This window comes from Mercurialis annua, linkage group LG7 (genome assembly GCF_937616625.2).
Source record: "Mercurialis annua linkage group LG7, ddMerAnnu1.2, whole genome shotgun sequence".
Classification (NCBI taxonomy): Eukaryota; Viridiplantae; Streptophyta; class Magnoliopsida; order Malpighiales; family Euphorbiaceae; genus Mercurialis; species Mercurialis annua.
In genome coordinates, this window is record NC_065576.1 from 10,270,023 (window position 1) to 10,288,556 (window position 18,534).

General features: G+C 33.0%; 2 protein-coding genes across 2 annotated transcripts; both read right to left on the reverse strand.

The window, feature by feature from the left end:
• Positions 1–5,665: 5,665 nt before the first annotated feature.
• LOC126657673 (alanine--glyoxylate aminotransferase 2 homolog 1, mitochondrial-like) lies at positions 5,666–11,747 on the reverse strand. The gene is made up of 9 exons (XM_050352404.2): positions 11,364–11,747; positions 11,060–11,290; positions 10,461–10,631; positions 9,660–9,803; positions 9,384–9,563; positions 9,004–9,229; positions 6,329–6,442; positions 6,127–6,213; positions 5,666–5,890 (listed from the first exon to the last, which is right to left on the reverse strand). The coding sequence occupies exons 1-9, from the start codon at positions 11,640–11,642 to the stop codon at positions 5,847–5,849; spliced, it is 1,476 nt and encodes a 491-aa protein (XP_050208361.1). The 5' UTR covers positions 11,643–11,747; the 3' UTR covers positions 5,666–5,846.
• A 2,075-nt stretch (positions 11,748–13,822) lies between these two features.
• Positions 13,823–17,323, reverse strand: LOC126657671 (pentatricopeptide repeat-containing protein At2g22070). The gene is made up of 3 exons (XM_050352401.2): positions 14,740–17,323; positions 14,522–14,651; positions 13,823–14,387 (listed from the first exon to the last, which is right to left on the reverse strand). The coding sequence occupies exon 1, from the start codon at positions 17,161–17,163 to the stop codon at positions 14,821–14,823; it is 2,343 nt and encodes a 780-aa protein (XP_050208358.1). The 5' UTR covers positions 17,164–17,323; the 3' UTR covers positions 13,823–14,387; positions 14,522–14,651; positions 14,740–14,820.
• Positions 17,324–18,534: the final 1,211 nt, after the last annotated feature.

An 18,534-nucleotide genomic window follows, 5' to 3' on the forward strand; every position in this document is an offset into this window, starting at 1 on the left:
TAAAAATGATGATTTTAGGTTTGGTTAGATAATTTTAAATTTAATTACGTGGTTTTAAGTTTAATTAAGTGGTTTTGGATTTGATTCGATTAGGTTAGATTTTTATTTTTGTCATTACACATTTTAGGGGCAATTTAGTCATTCTTTGGGCAAAAGGACTTTTGTGATCGGAAAATCAAAGTTCAGGGGGTTTACAGGTCGAAAATAAAGTTTAGGGACGTCAGTGATAAAAAAAGGTCACAAGTCAAGGACGATGGATGAAAATAAGCCAAATAAAAAGTTTCATTTTGTTTATAGTTAAAAAATCTAATTAACTGGATTAATCGAATTTTCAATATTTTATTTAATTTTTATTTTATCTATCTTTGGTTCAATTATATATTTTTTAGGTTATTAACGTCATTTCGATTAATTCAATTTCAAACTATTTAATTAATTTTGAAACAGTAAAATTAATATATTGATTTTTTTTTGTCGATTAAATATTCATGAACCGGACCCTTAGATAGTCATGCTAAGGAAAGCAACATCAACTGCTCCATGTATGGTGTGCTTTGCGTGAGTTTCCTTTCAGATTCTTAATTATGTTGAAATTGTGGACTATATGGAAGGGGAGATTATAAGAGCATATAATTGTGATGAATGAGAAAGATCCTAATCTTTCAACAAATTAAATTCTACAAAAATAATTCATTATAGAACAAATGCTAACCAATCAATAAATTTTGAAAGAAAAAAGGGTTATATATGCCATTAAGGTTTGGCACAAAGATCAACCAAGTTCTTTACATCCGGAAAGGTTCAATACACCACCAACGTCTTTTAAAGTGATTATCTATGCCCTTAATTATGACACTGTTTTCATTATTTGAAGACGCCGTTTATTTTATCTTGCGTTGATTATATTACCGTTTATCTTAGGAAAAAAAGATCATCTACGCCCCTAATATTTGGTTTAAGGATCAACTAAATTTTAACGTCTCGAAAGTATTACACCACCAATGTCTTCCAAAATGATCATTTATGCTTTCAATTTTGAGACTGTTTACACTCTTCGAAAACGGCGTTTATTTTATCCTTTGAAGACTCCACACCACATCGTCCTCATCTATTGTTACAACGGCAAGATCATTCTCCATTTTCCTGACATAAAACTCATTTTTTTGTAGCAGTGAACGCTCTATTTCCTTCTTTGGTAAGTCATAAATACTTCAAATTAATTAATTTGATTTGTATTTCTAAGATTTAGTAATTTGATTATGCATTATATATAGGCTAAATACACCAAAAATCACCAACTTTCGTGTGTTTTTGATATTTAACATAATCTTTTAATTTTGGCAATATCTAGCATGAACTTTCAAAAATTTTACAATTAAGACCACATGTGTGTTTCATTCAAAACATAGTGTCATTTTACATCCACAACGGTCGTTTTAATTTAAAACGATGCCATTTTACATCCAAAAGGGTGCCGGCGTCTTTAAGTATAAAAATTTAAAAGCTCATGTATTTTTTTGGTCAAAATTAAAAGATTATGTTAAATATCAATAACACGCGAAAGTTGGTGATTTGTTTGGTATGTTTAAGCCTTATATATCTACATACAAAATTTTGTTGAAGCTTGGAGGGTTTTGTGAAATAAACGACGTCTTCGAAGAACAAAAACAATATAAAAAATAAGGGCATAAATGATCATTTTGAAAGAAGTTAGTGGTGTATTTAAACGTTTTCAAACATTAAGGGTTTAGTTGATCCTCGAGTCAAATCTTACAAGCATATATTATCTTAAGATAATATAGTCCATGTAGGACAAAATAAACGGCATCTTTGAAGAATAATGAATTCTCAGTCTTTAACTCACATCATATACGAGCGAAGAAGAAAAGTCAGTTACATTATTAAATTATAACAGCAAATTAAATAGATTATATAGATTAGAATTTATAAAAATATTTCATTAATAATATAAAATTAATAGTTTATACAAATTGGAAGTATGACAAGAATGTTCATCTAAATAGTTCACATAAATTTAAAACTAGTGAATATTCTCATAGTAATAATAATTTTATAAAAAATCCATGAATGATTATTTTATAATAAAGAATTTAAAAATACACATTTAATAAATAAATAATTTTATATTAATTTCAATTAAAGAGAGTTATCTAATAATAATTCTTTTTGAATACTTTATTTGGCGCATAAATAAGTGGAAAGTTTTGCTTTTAGAGGTAGCAATTTCATGTTCCTTCTTTTTTTTTTATTAAAGATTTTAGCATATACAACTTTAAAATTAAATGATTCATCAAGAATTATAGTCGAATCATTCTAAAAGTTTGCATAAGAAAAATATGACTAAGCCACAGTAAAAAATTTGAAATCAACATCTATAATTTTCACTTGTCCATCTAAAACATACTTAAAACAATGATGAAGTGTAGACAAAATTAGACTATGTTCATGTATCCACACCTTCCCTAACAACAGTTTGAAAGTAATTCTAGCATCAATTACATCAAATAATGCATTTGATTCCATATCATCTATTACCACTGCAAGCCTAATCTTGTCGAGAGTCCTTTGATCCCCTTAATTGAGGCCTTGCATTATAAAACGATTCTTCAAAAGGTGGTCTATGGGCATTTTCAAACTTTTTCATGGTTTTTTTAGGTAACATATTGATAGCATATTCGTCATCTATCAATATTTTATTGACCATTAATTTTAAAATAAAACATTTTAAAAATAATGGATAATTAAGAGGTTTATAACCAAAATGTAAGTCCTCATTAGTGAAGTATATCTTGGACATACAAGAATGAAAGTGGGTCCTTTACACTCAGATTTTACTTCTTCTATTCTATCATGATCATGTTCATCAATATGAGCTTTCTGTCTCCGTTTGCTTTTCAGCCTTTGACTTTGCCTAGTTCCAGCATACCTTTTTTTTCCAGAGGGTTTTAACTTTTTAAATACCCCAAATAGCCTTGTAATTTTTTTATTTTGTAGACTTTAATGATCGTTGTTCTTCTTTTCTTAATTGGATTTTTCACTTCTTTTATCTCTTTATTTTGTTTCATTTGTTTTGCTCGCTTCTTGTTATTATTTTTTGTGTTTCCTTTATGCTTTTTTGGGGGAATGTTTTCCATTTTTTGACTGTTGCCTTATTATTATTTTTTGAGGAATGTTCCTCAGATGTTTTGGCTATTTCCTTTTTGAGAGATGTCTCTCAAGTGTTGGCTGTTGTCTTTTGAGAAATGTTTCTCAAATGTCGTGGCCGTTGCCTTTTGGGATTTGTTTCCCATGTGTTTTTTTAGTTAGTTTGTTTTTGTCACTTCTGTTAAACATTTTGTGAGCTTTATCCATTCATGATACAATTTGAGATATTCTATATTCCAAACCTAGATACCTCCTCGCCCTGTATTGTTTCAAGGTGGTAGGCTCCTCTTCCTGTTGTCTAGGTTACTCTGTACGGTCCTTCTTAGTTGCTTTCAAGTTTGTCTACACTAGCATTGCCTTTACCTATTTCAGCATCTCTTAGGACTAGGTCTCCTACCTTAAATTCTTGCACTTGCACTCCTTTATTGTGGTATCTTACCGCTTGCCTTCGGTACACTTCTGCTCGTATGTTTTTCAGATGTCTTTTTTCTTCCAGGCGGTCTTTCGATAGGCGCAATTCTTCTTCATTCGTTTCTTTATTGTAGTGTTTTGTTCTCATCGTAGGCATTCCAATTTCCACTGGTATGACTGATTTTGTCTCGTATGTTAGCCGGAAGGGTGTTTCGCCCATTTACTGATTTTGTCTCGTATGTTAGCCGGAAGGGTGTTCGGTACATTATTCCTTAGTAGATTATGTATATGTTGGCTATTCTTCTAACCTTTTCCGCTTCTCTTTTAACTTCTGGAATTTAGCCTGTCTCTAGGTATTTCCAGATGGGTTCCATCCATGGGTCCATCTTCTGTATGTGGTAGCTTGCTAGGCTGTCATTTTTTATGAACTTCTTTTGATTCATTGATGTTGGAATGGTCTTAGGATATCTATTCCCCATTTTGCAAATGCCGAGGGGCTGTGTGCCAGCTTAGTTTCTTGGGCGGGTATGTGTGATCTGTTTCCATGCCTCTAGCATTTGCCGCATATCCTGGCCAACTCTTTTGCATCTGACTCCATGGTTGGCCAGTAGTAGCATTGCAAGGATGATTTCCTAGCCATGGCGGTTGGTCCTTCGTGGGCTCAAATTCCATCGTGTATTTCTCCAAGGATGTACTGCCCTTCTCTTTGTGATATACACCTGCACCATGGACGGCTTACCGACGTTCGGTATATTGTTCCTTGGCAGATTATGTATATGTTGCTATTCTTCTAACCTTTTCCGCTTCTCTTTTAACTTCTTGAATTTTGCCTGTCTTTAGGTATTTCCAGACAGGTTCTATCCATGGGTCCATCTTTTGTATGTGGTACTTGCTAGGGTGTCATTATTGGTGTCCTTATTTCATCTTTAAGTTTCATATGCTGGAATTTGTCATTCTTTTTTTAGGCTGCTTTTACTATCAGATCTACTTCTGCGTTTGCTTCTCTTCTGATCTTCGTACCTGCCATTGTCCTCCTCTTTTTCCAATTTCTTGCAACAACTCCTTTTCCCTTTTGTGATATATTAGGTTTTCTTCTTTCGTGGCGAACGCTCCGTCGATTTGTCCAACCACCAGCTGTGAATCGCAGTAGTTCTTTAGGTTTCTTGTTCTTACCTCTGCCGCTAGTGCTAATCTTGTTATCAGTACTTCGTACTTTGCTACATTGTTCGTCTGTATGAAATTCAAGCGGATTGCGTACTCGATTCGCACCTTGTGTGGGCCTTTAAGGATGATCCCTGCTCCTGTTCCTTTCTCATTCTTGGCCTTGTCTACATACATTTCCCACTACTCCTTCACGTCCGTTTCTGGTTTAGAATAGCCAGTGAGCTCTGCCACGAATCGGCTAGAGCTTGGGCTTTCATTTCTTGTCTTGATTCGTACCTGATGTCGTGCTCTCCCAATTGCACCGACCATTTGACTAATCTTCTCGAGAGTTCGAGTCTTTGTAAGGCCTACCTCAGCGATTGATCGGTTCGTACGACTATTAGATGTGCTTGGAAGTATGATTTCAACTTTTTTTCTATCATTGTCAAAGCTAGTGCCATCTTCTCGATTTATAGATATTTGTATTCCGCATCTCTCAAGATTCAGCTTACATATTACACGGGGTGTTGCCAGCCTTCTTCATCCTTTACTAGGACAGTCGCTATGGTGTTTTTGTTATTAAAAGGGGCACGTTTGAGCCACTTTTGAAACCTTAATGGCTTAAATGTAATGGGAAATCCAATGAGGGCTTACTTGCCCTTAAATGTTGAGTTGGAGTTCCAGCATGTCCTATAAAAGAAAAATAAAATTCCTTAGTTGTCCATTTAGACTTTATTTGTCTATAAATACTTGTCCATTTAAGGACTTAAGGTGATTTTAATCTTTATCTTTCAAATTCACCCTTACCTAATAAATGACTATGTTTCACTTTAAAAAGCATTTATTAACTAATAGGGCTACATTCAAGAAAAAGCACTATCTTGGTATGTACAATTTACCTAAATGGACAACTAAAATGGAGGGAGTAGTTTTTTTTGACCTGCCATTGCCAATGCTAAACTTTCTCACCTGGGATTCCTATTTCTGATCATACTATCTCATGCAATAGAAGGAATGAGCTCATTACAATTTTCTTACTATTACTGAAATTAATAAATGGAAATGAAAGATCTGACATTTGAAGGTTTGAGTGTTACACATTCAACTCATCCGAACATCTTTGATCCTCACAGCTTTGACATAGAATAGTCCAAAGCATCCACGAGAAAATCTGCACATAACAATAACATACCAATGTGATTGTAGATTCTGCTGCAGAATCTCTATATAAACAAACAAAAATTTGATTTCAATCACAAGCATTTCATAAGTTGATGCATTATGTTTGTATGTAAAGGCCAATTCGTTTCCAGTGTTTATAGAATCATTCTGAAAGATGATCTCATTCTGCTCGTATAAATTAAGAGGTCTTGATTTATTAAAAAACCGCATTAGATAAACCGTTACCTGCATCATCTTTGGTGAAACACATAGGTGGCTTCACTCGAAAAACATTTCCATGCAGTCCACCTTTCCCAACTAGAACACCAAGATCTGCCATTCGAAGACGAACAAGGAAACATATATGTAGAAAATTAAGAGAAAATCATTTTATATATATTAAAGTTTAATATTTTCTATATTTAAATTGCTAAGGTTGGGTTAATACCTTTGAGTTTCTCAAAAAGAACTGTGGTTTCTGCCTTGGCTGGTGTCTTCTCCTTCCTGTCTGTAACAAGTTCTATTCCCACCATTAAACCCCTCCCTCTTACGTCTCCAATGACTGCAATATTACCAAAGCATGAAAAGTGTTTGAACCATCATTCTGTGTTATATCAGATATAAAAAATTAATTCAAAATTTTCAAATCGTCATACTTAATGTCATGGAGAACTTCAGCAAATTATACCCAGGCACAAGCGTGTAGATATTGGAAGGGTAAAATCAAGTTATTCTACATGAGGTTTTATTTTCTTTTATCTTTCATTAAAGATGAGCATTTCTTATGTTTTTTCTATACAAGCTCACAAGTGGCATGCAGGTCCACACGGGCATGCATTTGCAAAATTAGTCTACTTGTCTGATAGCTCTTAATGAGACAGAGTACCAGAACAAGCTCATCACATATTTCAAAGTCCTAAACTTCTGAGCAAATTGGTTTTACTTGCATGCACTCAAAAATTGAAAAACGACATTAAAAATAGGTGCTGAATGATAAAAAAAAGTTTAGGTTTCCTTGATGGTAATGAACCTAATATATAGCTGTTATGGTCCCGCAAATAGGATCTCGTCACGGGTCTGTTCGCCGGGAAATCTGCTAGATTTCCTTTGTTTCCTCCTTTCTTCGAGCGACCTATTACTAATGAAAAAGAGACTTTCTCTTTTCAAACTATAATTGAATTTATTGATTGGTTTATTATTCCAAATTCCTTCTCTTTAAATAGAGAAGAATCTTTTCCTGATTACAATAGGTAATCTAAAAGAGTCCTAATTAGAATACGTTCTAAAAGAATCCTATTCTAATAATAAAACATATACTATTACTAAATAAGAAATAAATAAAACTACTTCCTAAATAAGTCTGAGACTTATATTTATCTACTAACTAAATATTTAAGCTAAGATATAGGAATATATTATAACAGCTAGCTATCGTAACATTACTCCCTTTCTCGACTAAGAGCTTGTCCTCAAGCTCTGCTCTAACCAATCCAGGTGGTTTCCTCTTCCTCCGGGTCGTATAGCAAGAGGCAAAAAAGTCTTTTGCATTTATGCCCATTTGAGTAAAGTTCATCACAATTGAAACATTGCCCTTTCGCCCTTCGTTCTGACATTTCAGCTCTGGTCAAACGCTTAATTGAGGGTGCAACTACTCCTATTTCCATATTAGGTGATGATATAACATTATTGCCTTGGCGTTGGATTTTCTGCTCTTGGCTAATTGCTGAAGATGTAGCAATTTCGAATGGATTTGGGGCTGCCAATGAGATAGGAAAATTCTTTTCTCCTATTCCACGATAAATTTGTATTTTTCTCTCAAAAGCTCGTGCATAGTTCATTGCCGTCACCAAGTTTGGAGGATTTTGCATTTCCACATCGACTCGCAATGCCTCTGTCAAACCTGCAGTAAACATATCTACCTGTTGGTCTGAACGAACTGAGGTTGCTCTTGCAAGTAGGGTTTGAAATTGACTTTGATATTCTTCCACCGTTCCTACTTGTTTGAGATTGATTAGCTCTCCTAGCGGGTTGCTACTTAATGGAGGTCCAAACCTCAAAAGACAATAAGATTTAAATTGTTCCCATGCAATCCTTGGCTCCTCTTGCTCAAGTCTGTAAAACCACAATTGAGCTTCACCTGTCATGTGGAAGGCTGCCAAATCAACTCTCTCTCCCTCATCAGTTTTTTGGTTGGAGAAGAATTGTTCACAGCGATATAACCATCCTAGAGGGTCCTCTTTCCCATTGTAAGAGGGAAACTCCAGTTTAGAAAATCTTGGCACAACTGATGTTCCAAAATCTTTTACTGGCTGCCTGACTAAGTTTTGGCTATCACTTTCTGACACAACTTTGTTATCGCATACCTTTTCTTTGCCTGAAAATTGCAGCTCCAACATCCGTTCTATTGCCTTGACACTCTCGCGTAATTCGCCAATCTCTTGACTGACTCTCTTTTCTAAATCTTCGACTTTGCTTGCTAATTGGTTCTGATCAGCCATGACGACCGGCTTTGATACCAAATTGTTATGGTCCCGCAAATAGGATCTCGTCACGGGTCTGTTCGCCGGGAAATCTGCTAGATTTCTTTTGTTTCCTCCTTTCTTCGAGCGACCTATTACTAATGAAAAAGAGACTTTCTCTTTTCAAACTATAATTGAATTTATTGATTGGTTTATTATTCCAAATTCCTTCTCTTTAAATAGAGAAGAATCCTTTCCTGATTACAATAGGTAATCTAAAAGAGTCCTAATTAGAATACGTTCTAAAAGAATCCTATTCTAATAATAAAACATATACTATTACTAAATAAGAAATAAATAAAACTACTTCCTAAATAAGTCTGAGACTTATATTTATCTACTAACTAAATATTTAAGCTAAGATATAGGAATATATTATAACAGCTAGCTATCGTAACAATAGCTCGTCTCATTTATGTTGCAATTTGCAAACAATTAAAAGGTTACAAGATATAGGATCTATGCCTAACCCAACAGATCACCTACAAGCGGATGTTTGTATCTCTCTTTTTTTTTCCTATTTAGTGAACTTCCATTATGTCACAAGACAAAGAAAATGAGAAACAAATTATTCAATTGAGATGCCAAGTTTAAAAGAAATTACTGTCATGTTTTAGCTGAAGGTCTTTCAAGCGGCTAATAATGTGGGAACCCACATTGGCGCAATGTTCTTGACGCTTCTCTTTGTCAAGAACTTTCAGTACCGCATGCCCACCAGCAGAACAAACAGGATTGCCGCCGAACGTGTTAAATTGAATCTTCTGAGACATAACACTTGCTATTTCTGGTGTTGTCACTACTGCTCCTAGTGGTAAACCATTACCAATACCCTGAAAGATGTTACTTGTGAAATGTTAATTGGTGACAACACAAAATTAATACAACTCTCAAATCTGACTATTCAAAGCATTGTAGTGCTGACTGCTGAGGAATTTAAATTTTGACATTTAACTATTCATCAAAAATGAATAAGACAATCAAGACCTTGGCCATGGTAACTATGTCAGGAATGACTCCTTGTGTCTCAAAACCCCAATAATGGCTTCCTGTGCGACCAAATCCAGTTTGAACTTCATCAGCAATGCAGACACCGCCAGCATTGCGTACAATGTCATAAACCAGTTTTAAGTACCCAGGGGCCAATTCAACTGTTCCTCCAACTCCCTAGCATCAATCATTAACAAGCAGCAAAAAAGAAGTTTCAGAAATCTCTCTACACAAATAACTTGAAAGAAGAAAGAATTTAGGCGAATTGTCAACCTGAATAGTTTCAGCTATAAATCCAGCAGCTTTTCCTGAAGTACCATATGCAATGTGATCTTCCACGTCTTTGGCATATCCAGATGGATCAGAACCAAAAATCCCTCGATATGGATCTGGATTAACAACGTGATGAATGTCATCCTGCGGAAGATGGTTAGAGTCATTTGTAAATCTTATCTCAAGGCCAGGAAACTCACTATCGGGTGAGAATATGAGCCTTAAACTATATGTAAGATGCACTGTCTTAAAGAAAATTAACCATATAGTTCAGGGAGATTAAGAATTTTACATTCTTCGCTTAAGTTAGGAGCAGAATCAAAGAAAACATCCAGAAATTTGAAAACAAAAAACCAAATGCCTGTTGTTTACTGTTTGGCGCACAGTTTTAAGTCAATAACGTTAATTGAACCCAATATCTCATCAAAATTATGATGCTTTCACAATACGATTGATGTAGATAGTCATTTACATGAATGATTATCTAATTTCATTTTGTTGGATGGATCATATATATGAACATTCTGTAACATAGATTACTAACATAATGAGAAAAAACACACACTGGAAGATTCTAGTTGACGAGATAGTCACATAATCTAGGGCTTCAATTTACTTTGCACACGCAGTTCAACTATAAGGCTTAGGCTGTGCTCATGATTAGATCAGTGATGAAATTCCTAACAAAAAATGCCGAAATCACCAAACCAAACTAGCTGCTAAGTTACCCAAAATAATAACAACAACAAAATCATATAGGATTTGCAAAAAATTGTACATAGCACTAGGATATAAACAAACCTGTGGTATAGGGTACTTCCATGTGTTTAGAGCAGTTAGTCCAATTGTATTAGAGCTTCCTCCATGATAAGCATTTCTTAAAGAAATCATATCTAGATTACCACTGTATAGTCTGGCCATCAGCATTGCTAATTCATTAGCTTCCGACCCAGAATTTACAAAATACACAACCTGCAATATATATAAGGATCATAGTCATCGACACAATAGTCATCCAATTAGCTAGAAAATGTTCAAATTATCTATTAGTTCAAGCAGATTTCCATTTTTTACAATCAAAGCTTCATCTACAAATCAGATTATGTTACGAAACTATAATATGTTTAGCAAAAAAAAAGGATTATAAACCAAGGTAGCGCGGACACTTCATTCAACCAACATGTCCCGTTTCAGAAACATTTCAGACACTTGACATTTCAGACACAAAACCTATTTTTTAAGTAGGAAACATTAAAATAACACCATTACGCCGTGTCCGTGACCATGTCAAGTGTCCCGTTTCTCCATTTCCGTGTCAAGTGTCCCGTTTCTCCATTTCCGTGTCCGTGCTACCTAGACCAATAATAATCTAGAAAATTCAATTTAAAGAAGAAAAAAACCTTAAGATTTCCGGGCATCTTAGCGGCTAAAGCCTCAGCAAAATCAGCAATAGCATGATGCAAATAGATAGTAGTAGCATGTTGAAGAAGCTTGCTCTGTTCCATAATAGCATTCAAAATGTCAGGATGACAGTGACCACATGAAACCGTCACTATTCCAGCAAACGCATCCAAATATCTCCTCCCACTTTCATCAAACAAATACTGCATCTTCCCTTCAACAATATTTAACTGCACAATAACACAATCCTTCATGAGCTACTAAAGACCAAAACTTTTGACTAAAAAAAGGACATAAACTTACAGGTTTTTGATAGTAGTAGAAAAGAGAAGGACCCAGAAATTTCTTTCGTTTGCTAAGAACCTCATCGGCCAATGGGCCTTTGTAGGGTTTGGGATCATAGTTGAAAGGTGGGAGCTTTGGTGGCGGAGGATCGGTGGCTGTGGCGGTGGCGGATGGAGTGGTGGTGGTGGCGGCGGTGGAAGCAGCAGATGAAGAGAAGAGATTGATGTTGTTGTAAACAAGAGAAGTGGGTTTGGATTTTTGTATGATTTTCTTGAGAATATGAGACTGTAACGCCATTTTTTGGAAAGCAGGTGAGTGTGAGGGAAGGGAGAGTAACAGTGTCAGTGACTCTGATTCTTATGAGCAACTTGTAAATAATTTTTCGGTTAGACGTAAGCTGATGTGCAACTTTCTTTTTCGGCAAAAAGTATAGATAGGTCTTCGTATTTTTTACAAAAGTACGGATCAGATTTTTTAATTTTTTAAGTACAATTAAACCCTCTTAATTTTTTTTTTTTTTTGAGAATAAACCCTCTTTATTTTCAAATAGATAAATAATCTCTTTCGTCCAACACCATTAGAAACAGTTGTTTTAATGGTTGATATGTCTCTCACGATGATATAGGAAAAAAATTTACAAATAATTTTAATGTTTAAAATATTTATCAAAAATTTGAAAGGGTATATATTCAAAAAATAAATTAAAAGGGTTTATTTGTTCAATTTTAAAACAATGAGGGTTTAATTTTTTAATTTTAAAATTATAAAGACTTAATTGTGTCCAAAAAATAAAAAAACTTATTTTTTTTACCTGTCTTACCTTCTCAAAAACAAAAGTCAGGCGAATTTTAAAAAAAAATTCAAAGAGCACTTTGTCTCTTTAATCTATAAAAGATGGACAATTAGTATATAAGTTGATTTTGCGACAAATTAATTTTAAAATTGATAGTTATAATCAACAAATTTTATTTTACAAATTAATTTAGTTGTAGGAATAAATTGTTAATTGAAGAGATAGTTAAATTACAAATTGAAGTGATAAATTATAAAATGGAATTAATTGACCAAAATTGCGAATTACTTTAAATTATAATTATTTGAAAGTTGAATCCTAGAAAAACTAAAAAGGATTAAATTATTTTGAATTATAAAAATATTATACTATTTTGAATAGTTTAAAATACAATATGGAGTTTAAAAATAAGTATATCCTTGGAGGAGGTAAAGACAAAATGGCTGATTTGGAAGTGAGTCATGATCATGGATATATTAAGATCAGTGCATGTTTCACATGCTTTGTCTTCACGCTTTATTTTAGCTTAATAACATTATTAATGGTGGTTAACATCAATAATGGTTCGGAACAATTAATTGTAAAAATGCTGAATCAGAAACACAAGAAATAAACTATAAAATTAAGCCGGTTTAATTTTGATTTATTTTCTATATTGATATTGTAGAAAATACACCGAAAAAAAATCAAAAAACACACTTAAGAGACACGTACTAAACATTATAAAAAAAGGGTTAATTCCTAAAAAAATCACGAACTTTACACGAAGTTTCATTTTAATCATGACCTTTAAAAGTTGCCATTTAAAGGCACGAACTTTCATTTTGTTTCAAATTTATCATTTTAATGTATTTTTGTTTTCTAAATTCTTCAATAAACCATTAATAAAAGACCCAAATTATAAATCGACATTAAATCTTATTATCTTTTAGTTAGAGTATATAGGATTAGGAATTTTTGGTTCGATAAAATACACCGGATTTTACTTTGGCGATAGATTTGAAACAAAATGAAAGTTCGTGCCTTTAAATGACAACTTTTAAAGTTCATGATTAAAATGAAACTTTGTGTAAAGTTCGTGATTTTTTTAGGAATTAACCCTAAGGCCCCCTTTGGAATAATTCCAATTGTTAATTGGAATTCATTTACAAATGAATTCTATATGGAAATCATTTACAAATGAATTACACCGTTTGGAATGAAAGAATACAAAATTTAAAATTGAAATGAATTCCATATATTTATGTTTGGAATGAATTCTAGAATTGAATTCTTTGTAACCTTATTCCCATATTAACCTTATAGACATTTTATTAAAAATATCTTAAAAATAGAAATAATCATTAATTTTTTAATAATATCAGCTTATTAAATATATATATATATATATATATATATATATATATATATATATATATATATATATATATATATTTAAAATTAATAATACTAAAGTCACTAATATTATGATTAAGATGTATAAAATAATTAATAATGATTTTTAAAAATTAAAAATAAAAATATACTACATAAAAAAGATGGAGATGAAAATTAGAAAGAAAAGATAGAAAGAAAAAAAATAGTAATAAAAATAAAAAGTGAAAGAAAATAAAAAAATAACTTTATAAAGTAAGGACAAATTAGTCAAATAAAATTATTCTTTTAAATTTTTGGAATTCATTTGCAAATTCCACCTATTTTAGTTGGATTTGCAATTCCTCAAATTATAATTAAAACCAATTCCAGAATTTCAATTTCAAGAATTGTTTTAATAGGTTCATTTATTCCAAACACAAAAAATTAGAATTACAAATGAATTCCACATAATTTTATGGAATTCATTCATTCCAAAGGGGCCCTAAAAAAATTATCTTTTCTCTCTAAAACAATCCTAGCGGCCTAGAGTTTTTTTTTTAATTATTTCTTCAGCAGTCGTCAATAGTTTAATTTTTCCGTTGACGGTAGCCATTCCTTTATTTATGTTATTTTAATTTCATAAAATATAATTTGGATTAAAAGAATAAAACAAAGAAGATATTTGCAGAAAAGACATTCTACATGAAGAACTGTGGATTAATTGAAAGAAGCTAAAGTAGATAAACAGACCTGTTGGATCCATGTGTGTATAAGTTCAATTGTAGTTCAATTTCCAGAATGAAGCACCCTTGTCAAGGACATTTATTTCAAGGTCACCACTTCATAATCTGCCATCAGCACTGCTCATCCATTTGCTTCTGAATCTGTATGTCCTGCATTTTGGAAACAGTACAAGACCAATAGCTGCCTAATTTCAAATGTTCACAAGTTTATAAGCAGAACTTCATCATTTATATTTAAAACTTAAGCAAAGTCAATAATATTCAGGATGATGAATCTCCAAAACCTGAAAATTTCCTGGCATCTACTCAGCTAATGCCCACCAAAATCAGCAATAGCATTAAACAAGTAGATGGTTGTACTTGTAGCATTCTGGGAGACTTGCTTTGCTCCATAAGAGCATACAAGAAATCAAGCTATAAAAACACAACATAACAATCATCATTGATAGATTATGATTTCTATTAGAAAGCCAGGATAATATACAAAGGGTATAGTACTAACAGGATTTTGATTGTAGTAGAAGAGAGGGACCCAAAAACTTGTATTGTTTCTCGAGAAATTCATCGGTGTAGTTATAAGAAATCACCAATAGTCACGGCAAGAACAGGAGCCATCCTTAAAATGATGAAAACGAGTAACATCTCTCACGATGATTTCTCTACCCATAAGCTTGGAAATAAATTTGATAGCTGTATGACAATCATTACAGACTCTGAGATTCTTCATTATCCTCAATGTAGTGTTTTCTGGGGTACTTATTAGCCCAAATGCAATGGCCAGTTTCTCACTGTGATATCTAAGAATCTGATCCTTCACCTCTATATCAAGGTCATGCAATACAGATTGAGTGTCTGGAACAAACCCCATCTTTTTAATCTCCTTCCAGATCTTGTCCATCGTTTTATAGATTTTGTCTTTCTGAGGGTGTAGCCCATCGTCAGCTCCGAAGATATGTGCTTTGTTTTGAATCTGTATCCAACTAAAACCTTGCTCTTTCTTTACTCCTCTATCTTTCATTAACTTTCTAATTTCAGCAGCTTCTCGCCATCTTCCACAAGCTGAATATACATTCGCAAGGGCAGAGTATGCCCCACTGTTGTCCGGCTCAATGCAAAGCAGTCTCTCTGCTGCAACTTTTGCCAGATCAGCATTTTTATAAACCTTACAAGAAGATAACAGTGAACCCCAAGCTATAACATCTGGTTCAACAGGCATGTTCTCTATAAACTTAAATGCTTCTTGCAGCAACCCAGCACGCCCAAGCAGGTCAACCATGCACGCATAATGGCTCAGAGTTGGCTCGATTTTATGTACACTAGTCATCAAATTGAAGTAGCTCTTGCCCTGCTCTACCAATCCTACATGTGTGCAAGCAGAGAGCACTCCTACATAAGTTATGTGATCAGGCTCAATACCAACTGCCAACATCTTTTCAAACAGCTCTATTGCTTCTTGTCCAAGACCATGTTGAGCTAAAGCTACAATCATAGAAGTCCAAGAGATAGTTTCCTTGTGCCGACTAATGAGGTTAAATACATTTTGGGCACTGCTGATACTTCCAGCTTTTGCATACATCGTAATCAATGCATTACCTACAGAAACTGATGAATCTTCTTTTGATTTTATCGCGCTTGCATGAATTTGTTTTCCGTGATTCAAGGAAGCCACACTTGAAATGACACTCAACATGGCTGCTAGTGTATAACTGTTTGGCCGGGGTCCTTCTGTAGCCATTATTCTGAAAAGCTTCACGGCATCATCACTCAAGTCATTCTGTACATAACCTACTATCATAGCCGTCCATGCAACTACATCACGTTCCCTCAATGAGTCAAAAATATGTCTGGCTGGGGTTATATTCCCAAGCTTGACATAACCATCCAATAGGGCTGTAAATGCTATAACATCAAGATCTGAAATCCCGCTTTGCTTTACAATCTTCTGAGCAATTTCAATTCCTCCGGTCTTTCCATACATTGAGATCAAAGAATTTTCCACTGCCCCCGATATATCAAACTCCATCCTGATTAGGTAAGTATGAATTTGCTTCCCAAGATTCAAGTTCTCAAGATTTGCACAGGCTGATAAAATACTGGCTAAAGTAAACCTATCAGGTTTCAAAGAAGAATCTTCCAACATTCTAGAGAAGAATTCTAGTGCTTCCTTATCAAAACCATGCTGATGATATCCCGCAATCATCGAATTCCAAGTAACTATATCCCTTTCACTCATTTGTAGAAACTGAGCAAGAGCCAAGTCAACTCTCCCGCGATTCATATGCAAGGATAACATAATATTCCAACTCGAAATACTCCTCAATCTCATCCTATCAAAAACCATTTTCGCCATAGCAAAATCTCCCGCCTTTGCATACGTATTAAGAAGTGAATTAGCAACAGGAACACACCCACCAAGTCCTAATTTAACAACAAAAGAATGAACCTTTTTACATAAACCTAAACTCCCAAGAGCAGCACAAGAAGAAAGTACATTAGTAATGGTATATTCGGTAGGCGAAATTCGATCCTTCACCATAGCTATAAACATCTTTATCGCACTGTCGAAACGACCTGTTTGATTATAACCCACAATCATTGTAGTCCAAGAAACAGAATCACGCTCAGGTAATTCATCAAAAACGCAATGTGCTTCGGCTAATTTGCCTAATTTTGCGTACCCAGTGAGAACTGTATTCCATGAGAATGTATTCTTCACAGGCATTTCATCAAACAGAATGTGTGCATCAACCATGTACCCACATTTCGAATATAAATTAATGAGATTGTTCATCAAGTATATACTACTAAAGTTGAGGCCTAATTTGATAATTTGGGCATGGATTGATTTGCCTGTTAATGATGGGTCCTTGGATTTGAGGGTTGTTTGAAGAAGAAATGCATAAAAATCAGCTGGTGAAGTTGCCATTAAAGAATGTTAGAACAATGGAAAAATTTAATAGTTTATATTTATATACAATTAGAATTGGCGGGAGCTAAAAAAATTAAGGAAAATCTAACAAAATGCAAATGGATCAGCTTGTAAATTTTTAAAAGATTTATTACAGAAACTTTATACTTTTTCTTTTTCCTATTTTGGTGTTTCTGTTTTGCAGATTTTTTAAAGGTAAAAGATAAAAAAAATCTTTAAATTTCTCTAAAAGTACATATCTAAAAGTACATATTAGCTCGTTTATTATTTTTGGATATAGAAAAACGCTTGTTGTTATAAAATTAAACAATTGAACTCTCTAAAAAATTAAAATAGGACAAATAAACCATTCCGTTAAATATACAGTTCACAAAGTCAAATTGGTTAAGAGTAAAATTCAAAAAATTTCTTAATATTTACATCATATTTCAGATTAATCCTTCAAAAAAAAACATCAAAAGATTATCAAAAACTATTAAAAAATGACCTTCGGCGAGCTTGTCGGAGGTTGTCTGCAAGTTTATTGTCAAACAAAAACAGACCTAATGATCTGCTCTCTTTTGAGAACAAATCGGGTTTGTTTTCTCTGTTAGAGAACAATATGTATGTTCTCAGTAAGTCTGTTCTCTTTGAAAACAATAGGTCTATGCTAAAAAACCAACGACGATTGTTCGATTTCTTAATTAAAATTTAATTAAGTTCTAACTAAAATTAATTTGATTTTAATTTAATTTAATTTTAGTTAGTTTAATTGGTTTTAATTTGTTTAACTGAGTTTTGATAGATTTAATTGAATTTTGATTGGTTGAATATAATTGATTGATTGGTTGAATATAATTGATTGATTGGTCTAATTTGATTTTAATAAAAATATTACTTAATATTAGGAAAAAAATGGGTGAAATTATGCCACCAACTTCATAAATATAAAATTGGTATATATTTTAAAAATTAAGGTTATTTTTGAAATGTTTTTCTATAAATTTATGAGTGGCACATCAGTAGTTAAAGCTGGTTTTTACTTTTGATGGATGAAGGAGTTTTTTTTGTTTAGTAAAAAAATTTGAAAGGGCTTTTTTATAACAAAAAAATACTGATCTGTAATTTTGAAAAAACTTCGAGAATTCTTTTTGTATCATTTGCTTTTTTAATGAGGAATTTTATTATATTTAAATAAACAGTCAATTTATTCTCTGAATTTTTAATTTGGAGTTAAATAATTCACTTTTATTTTTTTTAAAAAAAACTCTTATTTTCGATTAATAAAGGATAACATTTTTAATCAATTAAAGATAAAATTAGATCGTCATGATCTATTAACTTGTACACATTATATACTAATATGCTTTTAATTGACCTAAAAATAAA